General features: G+C 40.6%; 1 protein-coding gene across 7 annotated transcripts in view; it reads left to right on the forward strand.

Moving 5' to 3' along the window:
• cntrl (centriolin) overlaps nucleotides 1-25,623 on the forward strand; it is a 116,640-nt gene that overhangs the window by 71,885 nt on the left and 19,132 nt on the right. For 6 of the 7 annotated variants that reach the window (XM_072566081.1, XM_072566075.1, XM_072566077.1 and 3 more), the window contains 9 exons: nucleotides 3,251-3,456; nucleotides 7,462-7,672; nucleotides 12,440-12,570; nucleotides 13,755-13,895; nucleotides 14,862-14,988; nucleotides 15,457-15,621; nucleotides 17,205-17,364; nucleotides 18,159-18,274; nucleotides 21,475-21,692. In XM_072566081.1, the coding sequence (XP_072422182.1) occupies nucleotides 3,251-3,456; nucleotides 7,462-7,672; nucleotides 12,440-12,570; nucleotides 13,755-13,895; nucleotides 14,862-14,988; nucleotides 15,457-15,621; nucleotides 17,205-17,364; nucleotides 18,159-18,274; nucleotides 21,475-21,692 (1,475 nt within the window). The remainder of the gene's footprint in view (nucleotides 1-3,250; nucleotides 3,457-7,461; nucleotides 7,673-12,439; nucleotides 12,571-13,754; nucleotides 13,896-14,861; nucleotides 14,989-15,456; nucleotides 15,622-17,204; nucleotides 17,365-18,158; nucleotides 18,275-21,474; nucleotides 21,693-25,623) is intronic. The other variant, XM_072566078.1, reaches the window with a different exon arrangement.

Raw genomic sequence — 25,623 nt, forward strand, 5'->3', positions numbered from 1 at the left:
CCTTTCAAGTTTCACAATTGGGCGTAAGCTCAAGAGGTGTAGTTAGTAAGTTTACAGATGACACCAAATTGGAGGTGTAGTGGACAGCGAAGAAGGTTACATCGGATTGCAATGGGATCTTGATCTGATGAGCCAATGGGCTGAGGAGTGGCAGAGGGAGTTTAATTTAGATAAATGTGAGGTGCTGCATTTTGGGAAAGCAAATCTTAGCAGGACTTATACACTTAATGGTAAGGTCCTAGGGAGTGTTGCTGAACAAAGAGACCTTGGAGTGCAGGTTCATAGCTCCGTGAAAGTGGAGTCGCAGATAGATAGGATAGTGAAGAAGGCGTTTGGTATGCTTTCCTTTATTGGTCAGAGTATTGAATACAGGAGTTGGGAGGTCATGTTGCAGCTGTACAGGGCATTAGTTAGGCCATTTTTGGAATATTGTCTGAAATTACCCATTTAAATTGGTGAATTCAAAGGGTTCTGAAGAAATGAAATAAATTGTTACTCAGGAAAAGCTAGACTATTAAGTAAAGAGTCTGACTGCTAATCCCACATTTAGGTTATACATCTTCAACCATACCTGCAGCAGATCATTTGCAGCACCCCCATCCTGCTTCCCTTTTCCTTTGCTGACTCTGATGCTTCCTTCTTTTTCTGGTTGAGACTCCCTCCCTGCTCCTGGACCCGATTTGCCTCCATGTTCCCATAGTCTGACCCCTGTTTCCCCTGTTTCACACCCAATCTATCTCAGCCCTAACAACAACTTGCAACCACTGCCAAAACCGATCCAACATTCATCTCTGTACCACCACCAGACCTGATATCTGCCACCTAACCAGATCTACCCTAAATATAACATTACTCACCTGGCATCCTACCAGTTGATGTTCTTGGCACCAAACCCATCTAGCATCCTACTCTGAGAAGAAAGTGAGGACTGCAGATGCTGAAGATCAGAGCTGAAAATGTGTTGCTGGAAAAATGCAGCAGGTCAGGCAGCATCCAAGGAACAGGAGAATCGATGTTTCGGGCATCAGCCTTTCTTCCTGAAGAAGGGCTGATGCCCGAAACGTCGATTCTCCTGTTCCTTGGATGCTGCCTGACCTGCTGCGCTTTTCCAGCAACACATTTTCAGCTAGCATCCTACTCTCCCAGCATCTAACCTCATAGTTACCTTATGTACTTACTACTTTGACAGCTGCTGTCTGAGATTCTGGATATTTCACATTTCAGCATACATTAGTTGACTGGTGTGGAAATGAGGCGTAGTTTCATTCATTCATGGGGTGAGGATGTCGCTGGCCTGGCCAGCATTTATTGCCCATCCCTAATTGTCCAGAGGGCAGTTAAGAGTCAACCACATTGTTGTGGGTCTGAGATGCATATAGGCCAGATCAGGCAAGGATGGCAGTTATTATGGAGGTCAACCCCTTCCCCCTCTGATAACTAAAACTGAAACACCAGAGAAGCTCACCTCACCTCATAATTTGTTAAAGAAGTGTGAAAAGTGGTATAACTTATCTCTTCTCAAACCCCCTTCCCCAAATCTGTTATAAACAAATGGTTAAATGAAATGAAATCCTTTCACTCCCTCTATGATCAGCAAGTAACAATTTGTTTATCTAACTCCAACAGTGAAGAAATTAACAGAACCACTAACAAACCAAACAATTCCATTCTAACTGCTAACTATTCCCTAATAAACAAAATCCTAATGGTATGCTGTTTCAAGAAATACAAGTCTCACTTATATAACAAAACATAAAAAATAGAATTTAGTCTCTCCAAATTACACCTAGGATATGCTTTCCGGAATGCTGCGCACCTCACTGCTGATCTTCTTTCAGGAACACATCATTCTTCAAGTTCTCTGCATCAGGAATGCCTCTCTCTGTTGAATTCTTGTGTCAGTTTGTCTGTCAGGAATGTTCTCTATGAAGTCTGCTGTCTGGAATATTAGCTAAGAGTGCCACGATACCTTTATTAATTAGATGGTGCTTTCTTAGAGCTGAAAGTTATTATCTCTTGGGAGTCAGCAGTTGACTTTCATTTTCCAAATGCCCTCATCTTTTATACCCTTGATGACCTATTAATTTCTTACAATTGGATTGGTTCTAGGTTACCAAAACCATCATATCCAAATTTAATAGCTTCTTGGTAGCTAAGTGCTTTGTTTAAATTAATTGGCTAAATTTGAAAACATTTGTTGTCTTGTTAAAAATTCTGCTTGGCTGTTCAATACAAAATTGGTGAAGCTGCTCCTTTTAACAAGGCAATGTTGTCCTTGTTTTTTTTTCAGAGAGATTGTAAAATACATGGACTCTGAAAAGTCTAAGTTGATGGGTTTTAGGGCCAATTTGATTATAACTAACAGATACTGCATCAGGCTTTCAAGTATTTGAAAAAAAATTGTACTCTGAAAGGGGAGTGGCCGGTTCTCCTAGCTCAGATTTTCTTTGGATCAGTTTGGTTTTGAGCAGTACTGTTGAAAAAGTTGCTGAATCCAAAGAAGCAGGTCCAGGCTGGTTCGTACTCTCTCGCTCTGTTTCTCTCACTCTCTTGTCTCTCGTCTCTCCTGTAAGACCCTCTGTTTGATTGTGTTGGGGGTGTTTATGGGAATTGTTGCAGATATTGGGAATAACATCATTAAGTTGGGATGATATGTTGGGTTTTGATTGTGTTTCATTTGGTTATCTTGTAAATAGATTCTGTTTTGTTTAAACCTACATGATTTGACCAACTGCAGCTCTCATGGAATATCTGCATTACATTTGCTTAAAGCAACTTAGAAAATTTAGCGTCTCTGCTACTTTCTTCAAATGTTTTGAGGGGGTCTGGCCTGGTCCATACTAAAGTGTTTCAATTTGGGCACACTCTGTGCATCTGCACTTTAAGCTGAAGTTCAGACATCCATTTTAACTTTAAGCACTGAAAAATACCATATTTTAAAGGGACCATGCAATACCTTCTCCCCCCACTTTACAATTTTACACACCAACTTTGCGACAGTTTCCTTCCCTAAAGGATATTAGCTAAACAATTGGCAATTGATTAATGCTTATCATTAGACTCTTAATTCCAGATTTTTTTGAATTCATATTCCATGATCTGCCATGGCACAAACAAATAGGCGGACTGGCAATCTGTTTGAGATTACCACTCTTCAGAAAATACAGCCCAATACGTAGAAGGCAGAAGTTCTGTACCACAATTATTAGCATTCCTTCATCTACATTCGAAATTTACTTCTGTCTTTCAGGAGAATGAAGTCAGCAAATTAGAAACCATTATTGCCCATTTGCGGTCCCATAAATGTGAAGGTCGGAGAGGTCTGTCCACAGACAGGCATCATGAGCAAATAGAACAACTTCGGCACATCATCCGTGAAATATTGCATGGGAAAGAAGACTTGAAGCATGAAGTTGAGGAATTGTGCAAGGGATCTCATGAGCACAGCAACCAAAAGTAAGAAATTTATCACTGGCTAACAGTATCTGAATTATTGCCAATACACTGCATCTGCTTCAAATTTGTTACCCTTCAGATCAGCATACTAGAAATAATAGAATTTATTCTTATTATTTATGAAAGCATTCCAATTCCTATTTTTATTCAATCCATCATCGTAGGACAATCACTCTCAATCTCAGGGACTAATTTCAGTAAATCTTGACAGTATTGCGTCCAAGGCAAATATACCCTTCCGTGGATATAGAGACCAAGATTGAACACTGGTGTCATTAATTGTAGAAAGACTTCCATTTTCTTTTGCCAATCTTTGCAATGAAATCCAATGTGCTACTTGTCTTCATAATTCTCTTTCAGTACCTAAGTTCCTTCTAACATCAATTTGTGAGCATTTGAACATTTTATGCCTTTTTAGATATATTTTCCTTTTCCATTCATACTAACAAAAGGAACAATTTAAATCTTACCCATAATTTTTAAAAAATTCATTCCCTGAATGGGGATGTCATTGCTGGGCCAGTATTTATTGCCTTTGAGAAAGTGATGGTGAGCTATTTTCTTGAACCACTGTAGTCCATGTGATGTAGATAGACCCTTATTGGAGATGTTTATTGCTTCCATTTTTATGGCACAAATGTTACTTAACACTTTTTGACCCAGGCCTGGGTATTGTCCAGGCATTGTTGCTTTTGGACATTGATTGTTTTAGTATTTGAGAAGATGCAAATGGAGCTGAACATAGTGCAATCATCGGCAAACATTCACACTTCTAACCTTTACGATGGAGGAAAGGACATTGATGACACAGTTAAAGATGGTTCAGCCTTGGACGAGGGCTCTTGTGAGACAGCGGTACTGTTTGTACCTCTGAGCCAGGAGGCCTGAGTTCAAGGAAACTGCAGAAAACCAAGTCCTGCCTGTTTCAGAGGTGTGTATTACCATTCTTGGTGAATTATCAAGTATCTACCTTGAGGAATTTCTGGAGTTGAGATGACTTACTTCCAACATCCTGAACCATTTTCCTTTGTGCCAGCTGTTAGTCCAAACAGCGACGAGTTCCCCCCCCCCAGTTCCCGTTAACTCCAGTTTTCCGAGTGGCTTTGATGTCAGTGGCAGTCACTCTCATCTCACCTCTGCAGTTGAGCTATTTTGTTAATGTTTGACCCAAGGCTGTCATGAGGTCAGCAGCTGAGTGGTCTTAGCAGAATGCAAATTAGGTGTCAGTGAGCAGGTTATTGCTGAGCAGGTGTTGTTTGATAACACTTCTGGTTATGCCTTCTATTACTTTACTAGTGACAAAGGATAGACTGCTATGACAGTAATTGGCTGGGTGAATTTGTTCTGCTTTTGTATCCAAGACATAGTTAAAATGTGTGGTGCTGGAAAAGTACAGCTAGTCGGGCAGTGTCTGAGGAGCAGGAGAGTTGATGTTTCGAGCCTAAGCTCTTCATCAGGAATGTGAGAGAGGCCCAAGGGCGCTGGGAGATAAATGGAAGTGAGGGGGTTGGGGTTGGGGCTGGGGAGAAAATTAACTTGGAGTGCAATAGGTAGATGGAGGTGGAGGATGGAACAGATAGGTGGGAAAGAAGATAGGACAGATCAAGAAGGCAGTGCCTAGTTGGAGGGTTGGATCTGACATGTGGTGGGGGGAGATGAGGAAACCAGTGAAATCAACACTGATCCTGTGTGGTTGGAGGGTCCCAAGGCGGAAGATGAGGCATTCTTCCTTCAGCTGGCTTCAGTCAGGTGCCAGCTCGTGGGCACATCCTATTGCCCCCTCGACCACGACCTCACTTCCAATCACGAAACTATCGTCTCTCAGACCATCCACAACCTCATCACCTCAGGGGATCTTCCACCAACAGCCTCCAACATCATAGTCCAGCTACCTTCTACCTAACATTCACAATCCTGACTACCCATCAACTCCGCCTGCTCCTGCCCCACCAAACCTATCTCTGCAGAACCTGACACCGTCCTATCCCCCTTGGTCCAGAATCTCCCCACATACCTTTGAGACACCACCCACCCCCTCCACCTCCTCCATGACTTTCAGTTCCCTGGCCGCCAATGCCTCATTTTCTGCCACCTACAAACAGACCCTATCACAAGAGATATATTTCCCTCCCCACCCCTATCTGCTATCCATAGAGACCATTCCCTCCACAACTCCCTTGTTAGGTCCATGCACCCCACCAAGCCACCGTCCACTCCTGGCACTTTCCCTTGCCACTGCAGGTAGTGGAGGCTGTAAAACCTGCGCCCTACACCTACCCCCTCACCTCCATTCAAGGCCCCAAAGGATCTTTCCACATCAGGCAGAGGTTTTCTTTGCACTTCCACACGCGTCATCTACTGTGTACTTTGCTCCTGATGTGGTCTCCTCTACACTGGGGAGACAGGACGCCAACTTGCAGAATGTCCCAAGAACATCTCTTGGACACACACACTAAACAAACCCCACTGCCCTGTGGCCAAACACTTCAACTCCCCTTCCCACTCTGCCAAGGACATGCAAGTCCTGGGCCGCCTCCACCGCCAGATTCTAGCCACTCAACTCGAGGAAGAATGCCTTATCCTCCATCATGGGGCCCTCCAACCACAGGCTATCAATGTTGATTTCACCAGTTTCCTCGTCTCCCCTCCCCCAGCTTATTTCAGATTCAACCCTCCAATTGGGCATTACCGTCTTGATCTGTCCTACCTGTCCATATTATTTCCCACCCTCTGCTCCAACCTATCACCATCACCCCCACCTCCCACCTACTAATGGCATTCCCAGCTACCCTCTCGCCAGCTCCACCTGCCACCCCTTTATCTCTCAGCCCCCTTGGACCTCCCCTACATTCCTGATGAAGATCTTATGCTTAAGACTCTCCTACTCCTCGGATGCTGCCTGACCGCTGTACTTTTCCAGCACCATACCTTTTTCTCTCTGATTTCCAGCATCTGCGGTCCTCACTTTCTCCTATCCAGGGTATACCCAGACATTGGACACAGCTTGGTTACAGGTGGGGCATGTTCTGGAGTACAAGTTTCAGTGCTATTCCAGGAAAGTTGTCAGGACTCATAACCTTGCAGTATCCAGTGCGTCCAATCATTTCTTGATATCGCATAACATGAATTGAATTAGCCTAAGACTGGCATGTGTGATTCTGGGAACTCCGAAGAAGGCCGTGATGACTCATCTCGTTCGCATTCCTGACTGAAGATAGTTACCAGTGCTGCAGCCTTCTCTTCACTGATGTGCAGGGCTCTCCCATCATTGAGAGTGGGGTTATTTGAGGAGCTGCCGCCTCCATTGAGTTATTTAATCATCCACCACCATTCATGACTGAATATGGCAGGACTGCAGAACTCTGTTATACTCCATCTACCACCTCGTCCACTTGCTTAACCTGTCTGTACCTTTGCAGTCTCTGTGTTCTCTTCACAGCTTACATTGCTATCAATATTTATGACTATTCAGGGAAACTGTATCACAATTTTGTTTTTAGTGTTGCTGACTTTTAATGTAAGATCAGTGATGGAAAATCAGATGCTGCATAAGCTATCTGCTGTTCATTATCTGTTTAGATTTAAAAGTGCTGTTCCCTTCACAGCACTACATTCTTTCTACCAAATTTAGTCTAATGTGAGTAACACAGTGATCTGAATGGCGAAGTTGTATTATTCCTGAGCTGACCCCGCTGGTCCTGAAAATTGAGTTATGTCATCTCTGTGAATATCAAAACATGTCTGAGAGTCTATTGGAAAACCATTAAAATGAGACATTCACCAAGTTAACTACTTGAATTATTACCGGCTATGGATCTTTGCAGCAGTGTAGAATATGAGTTACTATGCAGTGTTAAGTTGAATTATATTTTGACTTTCTAATTCCCATTTTTTCATTTTGGATGAGTTTGTTCAATGATTAACTAAACATTTTCAAATAAAGGTTGTATATATCTATTATATTAATGGTATTTAATTGAAGTAATTACATTGCATTCTAAACAGTCATGGACCTTTTCTTAGAGAATATTCAGATGGATGTATAGATCTGCTGATGAATGAGCTTGACATGGAAATATCTCTCAAGAGACATGATGATGTTGTTGATGAAATTCAATGTTTGGAGATAACCCTTGCAAAACGGAGGGCAGAACTACGAGAAGCAAACAGCCTAATGGTGGCTGCTGAGGTGGATCTCAAAAGTACAAGGGAAATGGCAAGTGTGCTTACAGTTTTAAGTATATTCTTCAAGTTATCATTGTTTATTAAGTTCACATAAAGGCTCAACTATTTCATTAACTGAGAAGTGATAGAATTGTTCTTTCTCCAGTACCATATTGATTATAAAGTATCTCTTGTTTGTTGAATTGTAGACTTGTGAAAGCAGTATCCTGGCTAAAAGGCACCATTTGATTAGGAAGCAAACATTTTGATCAAGATGCTATTGATTCCACAGATTTTGAAAGTATTGTTGGATTTAGAAATCTAATGTTTATAATGTTAGTGTAATGTCCCCAATGACCCTGCCTCCACAAATGCTGCTGGCAACGCATTCCATGCTGTCACAACTCTGTGTAAAGAACCCGGCTTTGACATCCCCTCTATACTTTCCTCCAACCAGCTTAAAACTATGACCCCTCGTGTTAGTCATTTCCGCCCTGGGAAATAGTCTCTGGCTATCGACTCTATCTATGCCTCTCATTATCTTATATACCTCAATTAGGTCCCCTCTTCTCCTCCTTTTCTCCAATGAAAAAATGTCCGAGCTCAGTCAACCACTCCTCATAAGATAAGCCCTCCAGTCCAGGCAGCATCCTGGTAAACCTCCTCTGAACCCTCTCCAAAGCATCCACATCTTTCTTATAATAGGGTGACCAGAACTGGACGCAGTATTCCAAGTGCGGTCTGGTTGTATTAAATCTGATGTGTCACCTAAATTGCAACATAAAATACATCACCTTCATTAAATGCATTTTGGTTCATATCACCATTTAGTTTCAGTGTTGCTGACAACATATTTATAATTTGTAACAACAATCTGCATGTTAGGTTATCCAGGTTTTTTTAGAATTTTACACTAAAGTTGTGCAGATGCTGAGAGGAATATAAAATATGCTCTTTTTGAAAACAGCATACATAATTTTATCAAGACATAATGGTAGGAAATTTGTGCTTACTAACAATGCATAATAAAAAATCAAATTGTAGTTTCAAGCTCATATTCAGAAAAGCTTCCTGGTTTTTCTTCCATTTTATTAAAATCTAAAGATGTAGTTTACTGCGATAGAGTACTTGTGTGAAGAGAGAGTATCCGAAGTAATTTAACTGGCGTATGCCATCATTCGGCTTGACAGCATATGCTCATATTTTGAATATGAAGTTCCCAACTGACAGCTTAGACTTGCAAAATAATTTTTTGGAGGAAGATTGAGCAGTGTTAGTGTTCAATTAGGGTGTTGAGCACTTTTTCAAAGAGTCAATTGCAGTTGAAAATGTTAACCTTTATTAATCTTGGATTTACTCATGGATTCAATTGATACAGTTGCTGTGTACAGTTCAGGTTTTTAAATTGCTATTGCTACAATCACTGAGAAAGCTTTAGCAAGAAAACCCTGTTACAAATCATGAAGCATAATCACCAGCTTTGACCTCTTAGGTCCCACAGTTTCATTTTGTGTTGTGAAGTTCTTTTTAACTGATTATTTAAAAGGAGGGTTTAACAGGAGGGGTTCCTGACACAGTATGTAGACAGGCCAACAAGGGGCGAGGCCACATTGAATTTGGTACTGGGTAATGAACCCAGTCAGCTGTTAGATTTGGAGGTAGGTGAGCACTTTGGTGATAGTGATCACAATTTGGTTAGGTTTACTGTAATAATGGAAAGGGATAGGTATATACCACATGGCAAGAGTTATAGCTGGGGGAAATGCAACTACAATGTGATTCAGCAAGATTTAGGATGCATAAGATGGGAAAGGAAACTGCAGAGGATGGGCACAATTGAAAAGTGGAGCTTATTCAAAGACCAGCTACTGCGGATACTTGATAAGTATGTACCTGTCAGTCAGAGAAGAAATTGTCGAGCGCTGGAGCTGTGATTTACTAAGGAAGTTGAATCTCTTGTCAAGAGAAGAAGAAGCTTATGTTAGGATGAGATGTGATGGCTCAGTTAGGGTGCTTGAGAGGTACAAGTTAGCCAGGACAGACCTAAAGAGAGCCAAGAAGAATCAGGAGGGGACATGAGAAGTCCCCATTACAGGATGCAGAGATGGGCTGAGAGGTGGCAGATGGAGTTCAACCTGGATAAATGCTAGGTGATGCATTTTGGAAGGTCGCATTTGAAAGCTGAGTACAGGATTAAGGATAGGATTCTTGGCAGTGTGGAGGAACATAGGGATCTTGGTGTGCAGGTACATAGATCCCTTAAAATGGCCACCCAAGTAGACAGGGTTGTTAAGAAAGCATATGGTGTTTTGGCTTTCATTAACAGGGGGATTGAGTTTAAGTCATGAGATCTTGTTGTAGCTCTATAAAACTTTGGTTAGACCGCACTTGGAATACTGCGTCCAGTTCTGGTCACCCTATTATAAGAAAGATGTGAATGCTTTGGAGAGGGTTCAGAGGAGGTTTACCAGGATGCTGCCTGGACTGGAGGGCTTATCTTATGAGGAGAGGTTGACTGAGCTCGGACTTTTTTCATTGGAGAAAAGGAGGAGAAGAGGGGACCTAATTGAGGTATACAAGATAACGAGAGGCATAGATAGAGTCGATAGCCAGAGACTATTTCCCAGGGCAGAAATGACTAACACGAGGGGTCATAGTTTTAAGCTGGTTGGAGGAAAGTATAGAGGGGATGTCAGAGGCGGGTTCTTTACACAGAGAGTTGTGAGAGCATGGAATGCGTTGCCAGCAGCAGTTGTGGAGGCAGGGTCATTGGGGACATTTAAGAGACTCCTGGACATGCATATGGCCACAGAAATTTGAGGGTGCATACATGAGGATCAGTGGTCGGCACAACATCGTGGGCTGAAGGGTCTGTACCGTTCTATGTTCAAAGTCATTGGCGGATAGCATGAAGGATAACTCTAACGCTTTCTATAACTATATCAGGAAAAAAAGAATGACTAGAATAAGATTAGGGCCAATCAAGCATAGTAGTGGGAAGTTGCGCATGGAGTCCGAGGAGATGGGAGAAGCGCTACATGAATACTTTTTGTCAGTATTCACACTAGAAAAAGACAGTGTGGTCGAGGGGAATACTGAGTTACAGGCTACACTAGATGGGATTGAGGTGGATAAGGAGGAGGTGTTAGCAATTCTGGAAAATCTAAAAATAGATATGTCCCCTGGGTTGGATGGGATTTATCCTAGGATTCTCTGGAAAACCAGAGAAGAGATTGCCAAGCCTTTGGCTTTGATCTTTATGTCGTCATTGTTGACAGGAATAGTGCCAGAAGACTGGACGATAGCAAGTGTTGCTCCCTTGATCAAGGGGGGGTAGAGACAACCCTGGAAATTGTAGATCTGTGTGCCTTACTTCAGTTGTGGGTAAAGCTTTGGAAAGGGTTATAGGAGATAGGATTTATAATCATCTAGAGAAGAATAAGTTGATTAGGGATAGTCAACACGGTTTTGTGAAGGTAAGTCATGCCTCACAAACCTTGTTGAGTACTTTGAGAAGGTGACCAAACAGGTGGATGAGGGAAAAGCGGTGTAGTGTATCTGGATTTCAGTAAGGCATTTGATAAAGTTCCCCACAGTAGGCTATTTCGCAAAATACAGAGGCATGTGATTGAGGGTGATTTAGCGGTTTGGATCAGAAATTGGTTAGCTGAAAGAAGACAGAGGGTGGTGGTTCATGGGAAATATTCATTCTGAAGTTCATTTACTAGTGGGGTACTGCAAGGATCAGTTTTGGGTCCACTGTTGTTAGTCATTTATATAAATGACCTGGATGAGGGGATAAAAGGATGGGTTAGTAAATTTGTGAATGACACTAAGGTCAGTAGAGTTGTGGATAGTGACGAAGGATGTTGTAGGTTACAGAGAGACATAGATAAGCTGCAGAGCTGGGCTGAGAGGTGGCGAATGCATTTTCATTCAGGAAAAGCGTGAGGTGATTCACTTTGGAAGGAGTAACAGGAATGCAGAGTACTGGGCTAATGGTAAGATTCTTGGTAGCGTAGAGAGATCTGTGTCCAGATGCATCGACCCATGAAAGTTGCCACCCAGGTTGATAGGGTTGTTAAGAAGGTATAGCTTTTATTGGTAGAGGGATTGAGTTTTGGAACCATGAGATCATGCTGCAGCTGTACAAAACTCTGGTGCAGCCATATTTGCAGTATTGCATACAGTTCTGATCACCGCATTATAGGAAGGATGTGGAAGCTTTGGAAAGGGTTCAGAAAAGATTTACCAGGATGTTGCCTGGTATGGAGGGAAGGTCGTATGAGGAAGGCTGAGGCACTTGAGGCTATTGAAGAAGGTTGAGAGGTGACTTGATTGAGACATATAAGATAATCAGAGGGTTAGATAGGTTGGACAGTGAGAGCCTTTTTCCTTCGATGGTGATAGCTAGTAAGCGGGGACATAGCTTTAAATTGAGGGATGATAGATATAGGACAGATGTCAGAAGTAGTTTTCTTTACTCCGAGTAGTAGGGGCATGGAACACACTGCCTGCAACAGTAGTAAACTCACCAACTTTAAGGGCATTTAAATGGTCATTTGATAGGAATAATGGTGAGAATGGCATAGTGTAGGTTAGATGGGCTTCAGATTGGTTCCACAGGTTGCACAACATCGAGAGCCAAAGGGCTGTACTGTGCTGTAATGTTCTAATTTCTACTTCCCTTATCAAATATTTTTACCTTTTTAAATATTTAATTTTTTGCAAATCTGACTTATTTAAAATAATAACTCCACTGTTTATTTTACTAAATCACACAGATTCAAGTTTTTTAATGTGATTATCATTCTGGTAGACAAAAGAAACTGTCCAGTGGTACGATGTTGCCAGGAAACACTTGGTGGACACTGAGAAAGATGCAGAAGAGTTGGAACAACGAGCACAGGAGACTGCAGTTAAATTAGTTGAGGCTGAGCAGCAACTCGGGTATGGAGTTGAGTTTCATTTTGTAATTATTTAAGCTCGTTACATGAGATACTTGAGCAGTAGTTCTACTTGCCAAAAGCAGAGAACTTTAAACATAAGCCCTCTTAATCAGCACTGAAACTGGCTTGATTATTTCCAATTGGTGGTAAATACTGAAGGATCTAATTTTATTGTTCTTCTATTTAATTTTTTGGGAAGGCTTAGATTAAATATCTGAATGCTATGTCATGAGCTAAAAGACTTTAAAATCTTGTGTTGGATTCATATAGCTAGTTAATGCAATATATGGGAGGGTCAGTTAGCTGAGTTGGCTGGATGGCTAATTTGCAGTGCAGAGTAACACCAATAGTGTGGGTTCAGTTTCCATGCCAGCTGAGCTTATCATGAAAGGTTCTTCTCCTCAACCTCTTCCCATCGCCTCAGGCATGGTGACCCTCCAACTAAATCACCACCAGTCATCGCTCTTTAATAAGAGAGCAGTCCTGTGGTCCGCTAGGACTGTGGCAACTTTAATGCAATATGTTGGTGTATTTAACACAAATGTCAAGAATGGTAGAATGCAGTTTCTAAAAGTATTCTTTTATATAGAAGAAAATTATGATCAACTATTTTAGTAGAACATTAAACCCTATAAGGCATTTAAAACACCTTTTGAATTCCTTAACTTTCTATAATATTCATAAGTGCTCAATTTAAGTACTTGAATCAGCACAACCATTTTACTGTCCTATTGGATACCTAAGCAGATCATGTTAAAAATAACACAGCGCCTGGTTATAGTCCAACAGGTTTATTTCAAAGCATTAGCTTTGGAGCACTGCTCCATGCAACCATCTGAAGAAAGGCAGAGCTCAGAAAGCTAATGCTTCCAAATAAACTAGTTGGACTATAACCTGGCATTGTTAAATTTTTAACATTGTCTACCCCATTGGCTCCTCCACATCATAAGCAGAATACAGTTATCATTGTAGTCCTTTACAGTTGAAGCAACGTTGTGATTGAGTATATTAGAAATGGAAACACCTTGGTTTTACTTTTCATAGTCAAGAAACATCATGCATGCGATGTGGATTTCATTCTGACTCAAATATATCCCGAGCCTTTTCTAATTGTCCCAGATATCTTCAATTTTAGAAAATAATTGGTTCTTTGTAGTAGTAATAAATGAGTGACTGGCCTCATAGGTTAATGAAAGCTGACTTGAAGGATCTTGAACAACACAAGACTGAACAAGAGAGTATTTTGGAAGAAATTAACAAAGAGATCACTATAAAGGATTCAGAATTCCAAGCACTCATCCAAAGAAAGGAAAGCATAACTGATAGGTAAGTGAATAATAACTGTCTAATACAATTACTTTATACCTACAGTTTTAAATTTTAATTCTGTTCAAAGTCAATATTCTAGTATGCCTGACAAGTCTTTTTTAGTAATCTAGGTCCTTGAAGTCTGCTTCCTAGATGGCTGCAGTAGTCCTAATATGTAATTTCATCAACCCATTGAGCATCCTTTCCCTTAACTTAGTTCCGGCATAGTAATGATGATGCAACAATGAAGACCACCTCCTCTAATCTATGCTCTCTCATTTGCATGAAAGCTAGGACGAAGGATTAGCTTTTAATGTGCAGGACTAATTAAAGAAGCAGCTCTTTGTCATGCAGAGTTTGTACGGTAAGATTAAAGCTTAAAAGAGAAAATTGCTCAATATTTGAAGAGATATTGCACAGTGGCTCCACCACAGCCCTTATCCACTGTTGGCACATGACAGCTGGTCAGTTTTCTTCTATAGGGAGCAGGTTGCAGGTAGGTTTGATCTCTGTTAATACTAGCATCCTGATACAAGTGTGTGCAACTTGATCCTGTAGGAAAGAACTATGAATGTTAATACATCCTTGTATGGTGTTTAGAAAATGTGCCTATAATGATCAAATAATTGTAGGTGTGCCTGCAATGGTCAAATAATTGTTATGCAGTAATTAAAAGGAGAGGTGTGGCACTTGTTGGCTAAAGAATGATGAATACCTATTTCTTAAAAAAAAAAGAAATAACTTCAGTAGCTAAACATTTTGCATTTTCTACTATGGTCCAACTTATAGTAACGGTTTGGTGGTATAGCATAAAATGCAACCTGAAGCTTATTGGGGACAAAATCCAAAAAGATGATAGTAATTAACATAACAAATTGGGGAGAGTTCATGTTCAGGGAATAAGTTTTATTAAAGTAATGTTTGCTGTTCTTGCTGACAATTGCAAGCTTTAATTCAGAAGAATTTATTAATTTTACTGTTCAGCCTAGAGAAACTACAAACTGAGATCCATTCGGCAGAAACCAAAGAGAAACAGTACCAGGAAATGCTGAAAGAAACAGCAGCATTGCTACAGGACAAAAACAATGAATTGGAAAGTCTAAATAGTAAGGTAATTTAAGAAACAGTCACTTGAAATCCATTGATCAAATAATCCAACTTTTCTTGATGAAGTTCAGGTTACCCAAAGTATCAGATATTAATGCTGTAGAAATAATGTATTTAGCTGCAGCTATTGAAGCAGTGTGCAAGATGTCAACAAGTTGGAAAATGCTGAAATATTAAATAGCTCTCGTCACTCACATCTTTGTCTAGTAACAAAGCAGCATAATCAAAGACTTGAATGCTAGTCACTTGCTTGCCTCTCAGCCAGTGGTATAGGGAGATTCTATAAATGGAAGAAAAGCTTTCAAAGTTGATATGGTTAAGAAGTTGTTTTTCAAAAGAGCACAAAATGAAATACAGTGCAGGCAAAGGCTTAATTTCCAATCCATAATTTCAATTTTAAATCTAAGACCAATTTTCATTGTTTTTCATATTTACAGCTCTGATATTGTGACCTTTGTTTCTTTCCCATTAGATTGAAGCACTGCAGAAAGAGTTAATGATGTTGGACAAGTTTTCAGGCAAAAAGAAAGAAGAGCTTTGCATTTTTCAGAATGATATGGAATTAAAAAAAGCAAGCCTGATGGAAGTTCTTAGTAATGTTGAGACAGAGGTGACTGATAAGCAGCGTCAAATTCTGGTGAGTATTTATTTGCATTGCATTGTGTATTCTGAAAGTTTTCAATATATAGAAATCATCCTGAAGTAGGATATTTTCTCTCTGACAAAAGTCTACATTTGGGACATTTGCTCTGCTTGCCTTAAATTTCTTCTCCTGGAATATTTCAAAAGGGTAATCTTCTTAATCTACTGGCAAAATTTGCTTGATTTCTGGCTACATGGAGACTTCCCAACTCTCTGTTGCATGCCAAGTAGAGGAAGAAAGATATTTCTGCTTAACCTCCCAAGTGGTATATTGATAAGAATGTTTTAAATCTTTTCTCTGTTCAAAGAAAAGATTTAAAACAATTAAAGACCAAAGAGTTGTCAGTGGATGCCTTGTTTGAATGTGACCAGAAGATTGAGTGAAGGTGACTTAAAGGAAACTGATAGGTTCATCCTTGTGAGCGAGGTTGAAGAGATCCTGTTAAAGCCAGAAGAAACTTAAGGACTGCAAACACGATGCTACATTCCGTCTGAGTGTAGTCTAATGTACGAGCATTTCAGTTGCATTCAGAAGTTAGGGCATGTTTAGTAATTTGAAGTGTTAGTTACCAGCTAAACATTTCATTGACAAAAACAGAGGTTGCTGGAAAAGCTCTGCAGGACTGGCAGCATCTCTGAAGAGAAATGAAAGCTAGCGTGTCAGGTCTGGTGAGGAAGGGTTACTGGACCCGGAACATTAATTCTGATTTCTCTTCACAGATGCTGCCAGACCTGCTGAGCTTTTCCAGCAGCTTCAGTTTTGTTTCTGATTTGCAGCTCCACAGTTCTTTTGGTTTTTATTTAGTATTCCATTGACATTGGTTTTAATTGTCTGTTATAATTAGAGTCTTGAAATGTGATTTTTTTTTGTTGTGATTACTTTGTGTTGATTATTAGGAATTATTTTTAGTCTTGACCAAATCATAATGTGCATGAATTGTGCAAAACCAACTGATAGTTATGATGCGGATATGCCAGTGTTGGACTGGGTGGACAAAGTTAAAAATCACACAACACCAGGTTAAAGTCCAACAGGTTTATTTGGAAGGACTAGCTTTAGGAATGCTGCTTCTTCTTCAGGTAGCTGTGGAGCAGGGTCATAAGACACAGAGTTTATAGCAAAAGATCACGTCATACAACTGAAATGATATATTGAACAAATCTAGATTGCGGTTAAGTCTTTCAGCGCTCCGAACGCTAGTACTTCCAAATAAACCTGTCAGACTATAACCTGGTGTTGTATAATTTTTAACAAATAATTAAGCATGGTAGTATCTTTAAAATGGATAGACCCATTTAGGGCATAAGGCTTATCAATTTTGGAGGAGAAGTTGGAACCCTAACTGATCTATAAAACCTTACAACTTGCAAATAGTATAGTGGAATAAAAGAAAACCTTGCCATGCTGAATTTTATCACATCTGCTCTGTTCCTCTATTTATGATTGTATGTATGCTAACTAGTGTCTCTGTTCAAAGATTGCATCTGAAAAACTTTTACAATAAAGTCTTTTTATGAGTATAATGTGTGATAAAACATGCTGGAATTCTTCTGATTTGTAAAAAATATGTTTTATAGGAACTGAAGACGTTGCTTGAAGAAATGAGTGCACAAAAAGGAGAACTTAATGCTCAGATCAGCGAAAAGAATTCACAGCTTTTCTTGTCAAAACAAGAAGTGATGAATGAGGAAGTAAGGCTTCAGAGCTTGCGAGCACAAACAATCAAGCAAAAGACAGGTTGGTTTTCTAAAAATTGCAAAAGGTATTCCAACATATTTGTTAGCTTTGAAACTGTTCCAAGACAGTTTTATTTCCCTGAAAAATGTTTTGCGGACAAATAATTGGGAATAAATGAAACACAAGTTTTCTTAATACTGTCAAAACGATGAGGCAATCACTTTATTACAATGAGTACCTCTATCTTGTTCCTAAATTTTTAGTATGTTACCTAACAAGTATAAAGTGATGGACATTTATTCAATTATTATAGTTTATCCATTGTACTGAAAAGGATTTTTTTCAATACAATGCTGATATGAAATGCTCATTACAATCAGCCATTGAGAATTGATGGACATTTGTTAATAAGTCATGAATCGTGAAAATATATGGAATGAGCTATTGATATTTTAGATTTGTATCTAATTGCTTGAAACCTTGCTTGTTTTAATTTATCACTCCATACTCGCTTCACTAATAAATTAAACATAAAGATAACTTTTGTATTGGTCAGTTACTGTTTTGCTTCATCATGTTACGACAATGGCAAGTATTTTTTACTTTCATAATAGTTAGGTAGTGGAAGCAGTATTTCTCTGTGCATTCTTTTTGTTGTGGTTAAATGGGAGTGCAAAATTTGTTTATTCCGTTATAATATTGCTCTTAATGTTAATCAGTAATGTTTTAACTTTCTAACTTCAGCTTTAAAGCAGTCCAGGTAAAAAGTTATTCCTTTGCTTTTTTGTTTCTATTACTGATACTTCTTTCTCTGTCAAATGCAGACTGTATTTATTATTTTTCTTTCCCCCTAGAGCTGAAACATGTTCTGGAAATGATGCATTTAGAAAACGATGAACTTTTAGAACTGAAACAGCAACACGAGCTGAAAGTAAACGAGCTGGAGAGAATACAAGCTGCGCTGCGGGAGGTCTGTGCTTTGTGCAATAAAATGCAATGTAAAAAACTTTTGAGACGATGGTGAAAGAATTGCTCCTGTGTGGTGACATTATAAATACGTACAACATTTATAATGTTGCTACACAGAATGACCATTACAACACTCCCAATGTGGAATTTATATAGATATGCAGTGTTTTCAACATTGACCTGTATAAAGCAACCTGCATACCACCTTCCTCCAGTCTGGAAAAGAATATTCATGACGGTTCTTTGGCTAAAGGACAGAAAACAGTGTCATATCTGCATGGCCATTGCTACTTTAATTTTGTGGCCTTCAGTTTTGGTAACAAATCTATTATCTGGAAATTTATCAAGTGCCTTCAATAGACAATAGATGCAGGAGTAGGCCATTCTGCCCTTCGAGCCTGCACCGCCATTCAATATGATCATGGCTGATCATTCCTAATCAGTATCCTGTTCCAGCCTTATCTCCATACCCCTTGACTCCACTATCTTTAAGAGCTCTATCCAATTCTTTCTTAAATGAATCCAGAGACTGGGCCTCCACTGCCCTCTGGGGCAGAGCATTCCACATAGCCACCACTCTCTGGGTGAAGTAGTTTCTCCTCATCTCTGTCCTAAATGGTCTACCCCGTATTTTTAAGTTGTGTCCTCTGGTTCGGCACTCCCCCATCAACGGAAATATGTTCCCTCCTGCCAGAGTGTCTAGTCCTTTCATAATCCTATATGTTTCAATCAGATCCCCTCTCAGTCTTCTAAACTCAAGGGTATACAAGCCCAGTCGCTTCAGTCTTTCCGTGTAAGGCAATCCTGCCATTCCAGGAATTGACCTCGTGAACCTACGCTGTAATCCCTCAATAGCCAGAATGTCTTTCCTCAAATTTGGAGACCAGAACTGTACACAGTACTCCAGGTGTGGTCTCACCAGGGCCCTGTACAGCTGCAGAAGCACCTCTTTGCTTCTATACTCAATCCCTCTTGTTATGAAGGACAGCATGCTATTAGCCTTCTTCACGACCTGCTGTACCTGCATGCTTGCCTTCATTGACTGGTGGACAAGAACACCCAGATCTCTCTGAACAGCCCCTTTACCTAATTTGATACCATTGAGGTAGTAATCTGCCTTCCTGTTCTTGCCACCAAAGTGGATAACCAGACATTTATCCACATTAAACTGCATCTGCCATGCATCTGCCCACTCACCTAACTTGTCCAGGTCACCCTGTAATCCCCTAACATCCTCATCACATTTCACCCTACCACCTAGCTTTGTGTCATCAGCAAATTTGCTAATGTTATTGCTGATACCATCTTCTATATCATTTACATATATTGTAAAAAGCTGCGGTCCCAGCACGGATCCCTGCGGTACCCCACTGGTCACTGCCTGCCATTTCGAAATGGAGCCGTCAATCACTACCATTTGTTTCCTGTTAGCCAACCAATTCTCTATCCAATCTAGTACTTTGCCCCCAATCCCGTGCGCCCTAATTTTACTCACTAACCTCTTGTGTGGGACTTTATCAAAAGCTTTCTGAAAGTCCAGGTACACTACATCCACTGGATCTCCCTCGTCCATCTTCCGAGTTACATCCTCAAAAAATTCAAGAAGATTAGTCAAGCATGATTTCCCCTTCATAAATCCATGCTGACTCTGTCCTATCCTGTTACTATTATCCAGATGTGCCGTAATTTCATCCTTTATAATAGACTCCAGCATCTTTCCCACCACTGAGGTCAGACTAACTGGTCTATAATTTCCTGCTTTCTCCCGCCCACCCTTCTTAAAAAGTGGCACAACATTAGCCGCCCTCCAATCCTCAGGAACCGACCCCGATTCTATTGAACTCTGGAAAATAATCACCAGCGCATCCACGATTTCCCGAGCCACCTCCTTCAGTACCCTGGGATGCAGGCCATCAGGTCCCGGAGACTTATCAACCTTCAGACCTAACAGTCTCTCCAACACCAAATCCTGGCAAATAGAAATTCCCTTAACTATTTTATGCATAACTATTTTATGAATATCAACCCTCTCATGTAATTTAATCAGAAATGAAGGGATATTGATAAGTTAAGTGAATGAGCAAAACTGTAGCAAATGGTTTCAAAGCAGACAGATTTGATGTCAACCACTTTAGAATTAAAATTCTAAAACTGGGTACTCCCTACGTGTGAGAAGGTGAAAACCGTGGAGCTACAAAGAGGCTTGGGCGAACAAGGATATTATCATTACATCATTAAAATATTATGGACAAGTGCAAAAAATAATCAAAATGGGAATAGAATGCTGACCCTTTGTATCTGGAAGACTTGAAAACTAAGGGGTAGAAAACATACATCAGCTGCACAAAATCTTGTTAAGATCTGGAGTACTGAGAGCAGTTCTGGACACCACCTAAGATACATCAATTTATATTGTTGAGAGACTAAACAAATTAGGATTATATTCTCAAATTTAGAAAGTGAAGGAGAGACTTAATTAAAGTTTTCAAGAATACTACGGGGAACAAATGAAATGAAGAAACTATTGAAGATTCCAGAGTCGAGGATTACGGGACATAGTCTAAAAATTAAAGTTGGCCATTAAAAAGATGAAAGTTAGCAACGTTCCACACATTTAAAACCAGGCATATGTCAATAGATTGTCATTCCTGACATTCTAACTATAATTGGACAGCACTTCTGCTTTCTTGATTTTTGCTGTTTTCCATATGATTGCCGTCTCAGTTCTGTATATCAGTGGCATGCAAAACATGACTATTTAGTGGTAGAGGAAGCTTTTCATTGGAGAAATCCACCTTAATTGACAAGGCTTCACCTTTATTAAAGAGCCTAGTGAAACAGAAGTGCTGCATCATGGCCATTCAAAAACTGGTGTTTTGTCCCCTTTTCAAAACTTTGGTTCATTTTTCCTTAAGCTGATTCCATTGTTATTTTAATGCTGTGCATAAAAGCATTCTTGCTTTAATGGTCAGTTACAGCAGGTAGTATTGCAAGTATAATCAAGAATTTAAACTTTTGTTCCACAAACATACTTATTTTGAAGTAATCCTAATAAGAGCATAGGCATGTTTATCACTATAACTTTGTGCTTAACTTTTTAACTTTTTAAAAATTGACCCACATTGCAGTCGGAATCAGACTTGTTTAGTCAATATTAAATGCTAAGTTTTTACAGTGCTCATTAAATTTCATTTTCTTTAGGAGAAGAGTGAATTGGAAAACCTGCAGCTTACGTCCCAGTGTCAGCGAGCAGAAACAGACCACCAGAAACAGCTTATTGAAAAGGATCGGCAAGACGTAGACCAGCTGAATAGCAAGATAAATTCCCTTAAGCATAATATTGAATCTCTAGAGAGAGAGAAAAGCCAAATTAAGGGAAATTGCCTTGCATTGGAAAACAAACTTGCTCAGGCAAAAAAGTAAGGAACAGAGCAGATATTAACCCAGTTCAATTCAAATAAAGCACTAACACAATTAATAATAGTGTTGATAAGTCAGACTACGTAACACAGATATCAATACTGTCATGATCCCAGCTGATGGTGCATACTAAAGTGAAGCCTAGCTTGACAGATCGTAAATTTAATTTTTGCAGTCGCCTTTTACTTACAGTAGTGAGGAAGTGCTGCACAGTTGCAGGTACTGTGTCTCAGATGAGAGCACAAAATTCTCGTAGCATTGTTTGAAGTATATCTGGAGAATGTTGATCTCCACACCAAGATTTATCCTTCCACCAATTCCAAAAATAGATGATTTGGTCATTTATTTCATTACTGCTGGGAGACTTTGCTGTGCCTGAATTGATCACATGATTTTCACATTAAACAGTAGCCACACACTTTGAAAGTACTCATTACAATTTCTGAAGACTGAAAACTTTAAAAAGAAATTCAGACTTCCAGTTGATTATAGAAGGGCAAGATGTCCTTCTCAAGCTCAAGCTCCTCACAGACTGCGTTAGGGAACTGGAGCTGGAGTTGGAAGAACTGAGGATTACTCGTGAGGCTAAGAGGGTGATAGATAGAAGCTACAGGGACATAGTTATGCCAGAGAACAGAGGTAGCTGGGTAACAGTTAGAGGTGGGAAGGGAAGGAAGCAAGCAGTGCAGGGATCCCCTGTGGTCATTCCCCTCAACAATAAGTATACCACGTTGGATACTGTTGGGGGGGGGGAAATGGCCTAGCATGGGTAAGCTGCAGTGATGGGGTCTCTGGCACGAGGTCCGGCTCTGAGGCTCAGAAGGGAAAGGGGGAGAGGAGGAGAGCGCTAGTTATAGGAGACTCTATAGTTAGAGGGACAGACAGGCGGTTCTGTGGACATGGTAAAAACAATGACTGCAGATGCTGGAAACCAGATTCTGGATTAGTGGTGCTGGAAGAGCACAGTCTTCCAGCACCACTAATCCAGGTTCTGTGGACATGGGTGAGACTCTCGGATGGTTTGTTGCCTCCCAGGTGCCAGGGTCCAAGACGTCTCGGACCGTGCCTTCAGAATCCTTAAGGGGGAGGGTGTGCAGCCAGAAGTTGTGGTGCACATTGGCACCAACGGCATAGGTATGAAGAGGGGTGGGGAGGTCATTCAGGAGCTCAGGGAGTTAGGCTGGAAGCTAAAAGCTAGGACGGACAGATTTGTCATCTCTGGGTTGTTGCCGGTGCCATGTGACAGTGAGGCAAGGAATAGGGAGAGAGTGCAGTTGAACACGTGGCTGCAAGGATGGTGTAGGAGGGAGGACTTCAGGTATTTGGACAATTGGACTGCATTCTGGGGAAGGTGGGACTTGTACAAGCAGGACAGGTTCCCCATGGTAGGCTTATGCAGAAAGTCAGGAGGCATGGGATAGTGGGAAATTTGGCCAGTTGGATAGAGAACTGGCTAACCGGTCGAAGTCAGAGAGTGGTGGTAGATGGTAAATATTCAGCCTGGAGCCCAGTTACAAATGGAGTTCCGCAGGGATCAGTTCTGGGTCAGTAAATTTGCAGACGATACGAAGATTGGTGGAGTTGTGGATAGTGAGGAGGGCTGTTGTCAGCTGCAAAGGGACTTAGATATGATGCAGAGCTGGCTGAGGAGTGGCAGATGGAGTTCAACCCTGTCAAGTGTGAGGTTGTCCATTTTGGAAGGACAAATAAGAATGCGGAATACAGGGTTAACAGTTGGGTTCTTAGTAAGGTGGAGGAGCAGAGGGATCTTAGGGTCTATGTTTGAAAGTTGCCACTCAGATGGATAGAGCTTGCAAGAAGGCCTATGGTGTATTAGCGTTCATTAGCAGAGGGATTGAATTCAAGAGTCGTGAGGTGATGTTGCAGCTGTACAGGACCTTGGTAAGGCCACATTTGGAGTACTGTGTGCAGTTCTGGTCACCTCATTTTAGGAAAGATGTGGAAGCTTTGGAGAGGGTGCAGAGGAGATTTACCAGGATGTTGCCTGGAATGGAGAATAGGTCGTACGAGGATAGGTTGAGAGTGCTAGGCCTTTTCTCATTGGAACGGCAAAGGATGAGGGGTGACTTGATAGAGGTTTACAAGATGATCAGGGGAATAGATAGAGTAGACAGAGACTTTTTCCCCGGGTACAACAGAGTGTTACAAGGGGACATAAATTAAAGGTGAAGAGTGGAAGGTACGGGGGGATGTCAGGGGTAGGTTCTTTACCAAAGAGTGGTGGGGGCATGGAATGCGCTGCCTGTGGGAGTGGCAGAGTCAGATCATTGGTGACCTTTAAGCGGCAATTGGATAGGTACATGGATAGGTGCTTAAGCTAGGACAAATGTTCGGCACAACATCGTGGGCCGAAGGGCCTGTTCTGTGCTGTATTGTTCTATGTTCTATGTATGTCAGGACTTCGAGTTTTAGACTTTTACTATAATGGAAAAGTAAAAATATAATTGGTTAAACACCATCTTTAGAGGCAACTTATACATTAAACCACAAAACAGAACATTCACTTTTTTCTTTTAGCACAGTTGAAAATATAATTCATGTGTATCATTTACACTATCCTTTAAGTAGACATTCAGTTCTTCCTGAACTGGTTAAGATTATTCTAAGAACCTGAGGAGTTACTTTTGTTCTTTTCCTTTTGTCAGTCTAGTAACGTTTTAATCTCCACTCTCTTGGCGATAGAAAATGTGGGAAAAATGTAAGGTCACTTTTTCAGGAAGATTAGAGGCGCTGAATGTTATTTAACTAGAGAAGGATTGCAGAAAGCTACAGAACAGAGGGATTTGGGAGTCCTCATTCATGAATAATAAAGTTAGTATCCAAGTTCAGCAGGTAATAGGGAAGGTAAATGGGATGTTGGCCTTTATTTCAAAGACAATGGAGGGTAAAAGTAGGGATATTTTATTAAAATTGTACAACGCACAGTCAGACCACAGCTGTCAACAGTTTTGAAACCCTTATCTAAGGAAAGATACACTGGCATTGGAGGTAGTCCAGAGGAGTTTCATTAGGCTGATAAAAGTATGAAGGGAATGTCTCAGAGGTGGAGCAGGTTAGGCTTTTACCCATTGGAATTTAGAAGAATGAGAGTGGCCTTATTGAAATATACAAGACTCTTAAGGGACTTAACAAGGTAGATGCAGTAAAGTTGTTTCCCCTTGTGGTAGATTCTAGGACAAGAAGGCATAATCTCAAAATGAGGATTCACCTATTTAAGACCTGAAAAATTTCCAATCTCTAAGTACAGTGAAAATGTAAAACTAATAACTGCAGAAGGGTGTTAAGGTTAGGTTGTTAAATATATTTAAGATTGAGATAGAGTTTTTACTAATAAGGGAATCAAAGGCTGAATGGCCTCCTACTCCTATTTCTTATGTTTTGTTTTGGTAGTCCTGACTGTTGAGAGCCTGTAATATGCTTTTGAGATGGAAACTCTTCTTTCCCTTCTAAGCGGTAATAATTTACAGCAACACTACCTCTGCCCGACTGAAACTACCTTGACCCTAGAACTGATGTGGACCCATTGAAAACCCCACAACAGATCCCTCCATTGTTCATAGGCAGGATTGAATGTAGCAACCATTGTAGCACCATGTTCCCAGCTGTTACAATTCTCCAGCTAATTGGTTCTCCATAGCTGCTACCCAGAACATGCTTTAGAAATGGATACGAAAAGGATTTCATGTTATGCAGTATGATTAGATTAGATTACTTACAGTGTGGAAACAGGCCCTTCGGCCCAACAAGTCCACACCGACACTCCGAAGAGCAACCCACCCAGACCCATTCCCTTACATTTACCCCTTCACCTAACCCTATGGGCAATTTAGCATGACCAATTCACCTAACCCGCACATTTTTGGACTGTGGGAGGAAACCAGAGCACCCAGAGGAAACCCACGCAGACAC

The sequence above is a fragment of the Chiloscyllium punctatum genome, chromosome 49 (genome assembly GCF_047496795.1).
Source record: "Chiloscyllium punctatum isolate Juve2018m chromosome 49, sChiPun1.3, whole genome shotgun sequence".
In the NCBI taxonomy this organism is placed as follows: domain Eukaryota; kingdom Metazoa; phylum Chordata; class Chondrichthyes; order Orectolobiformes; family Hemiscylliidae; genus Chiloscyllium; species Chiloscyllium punctatum.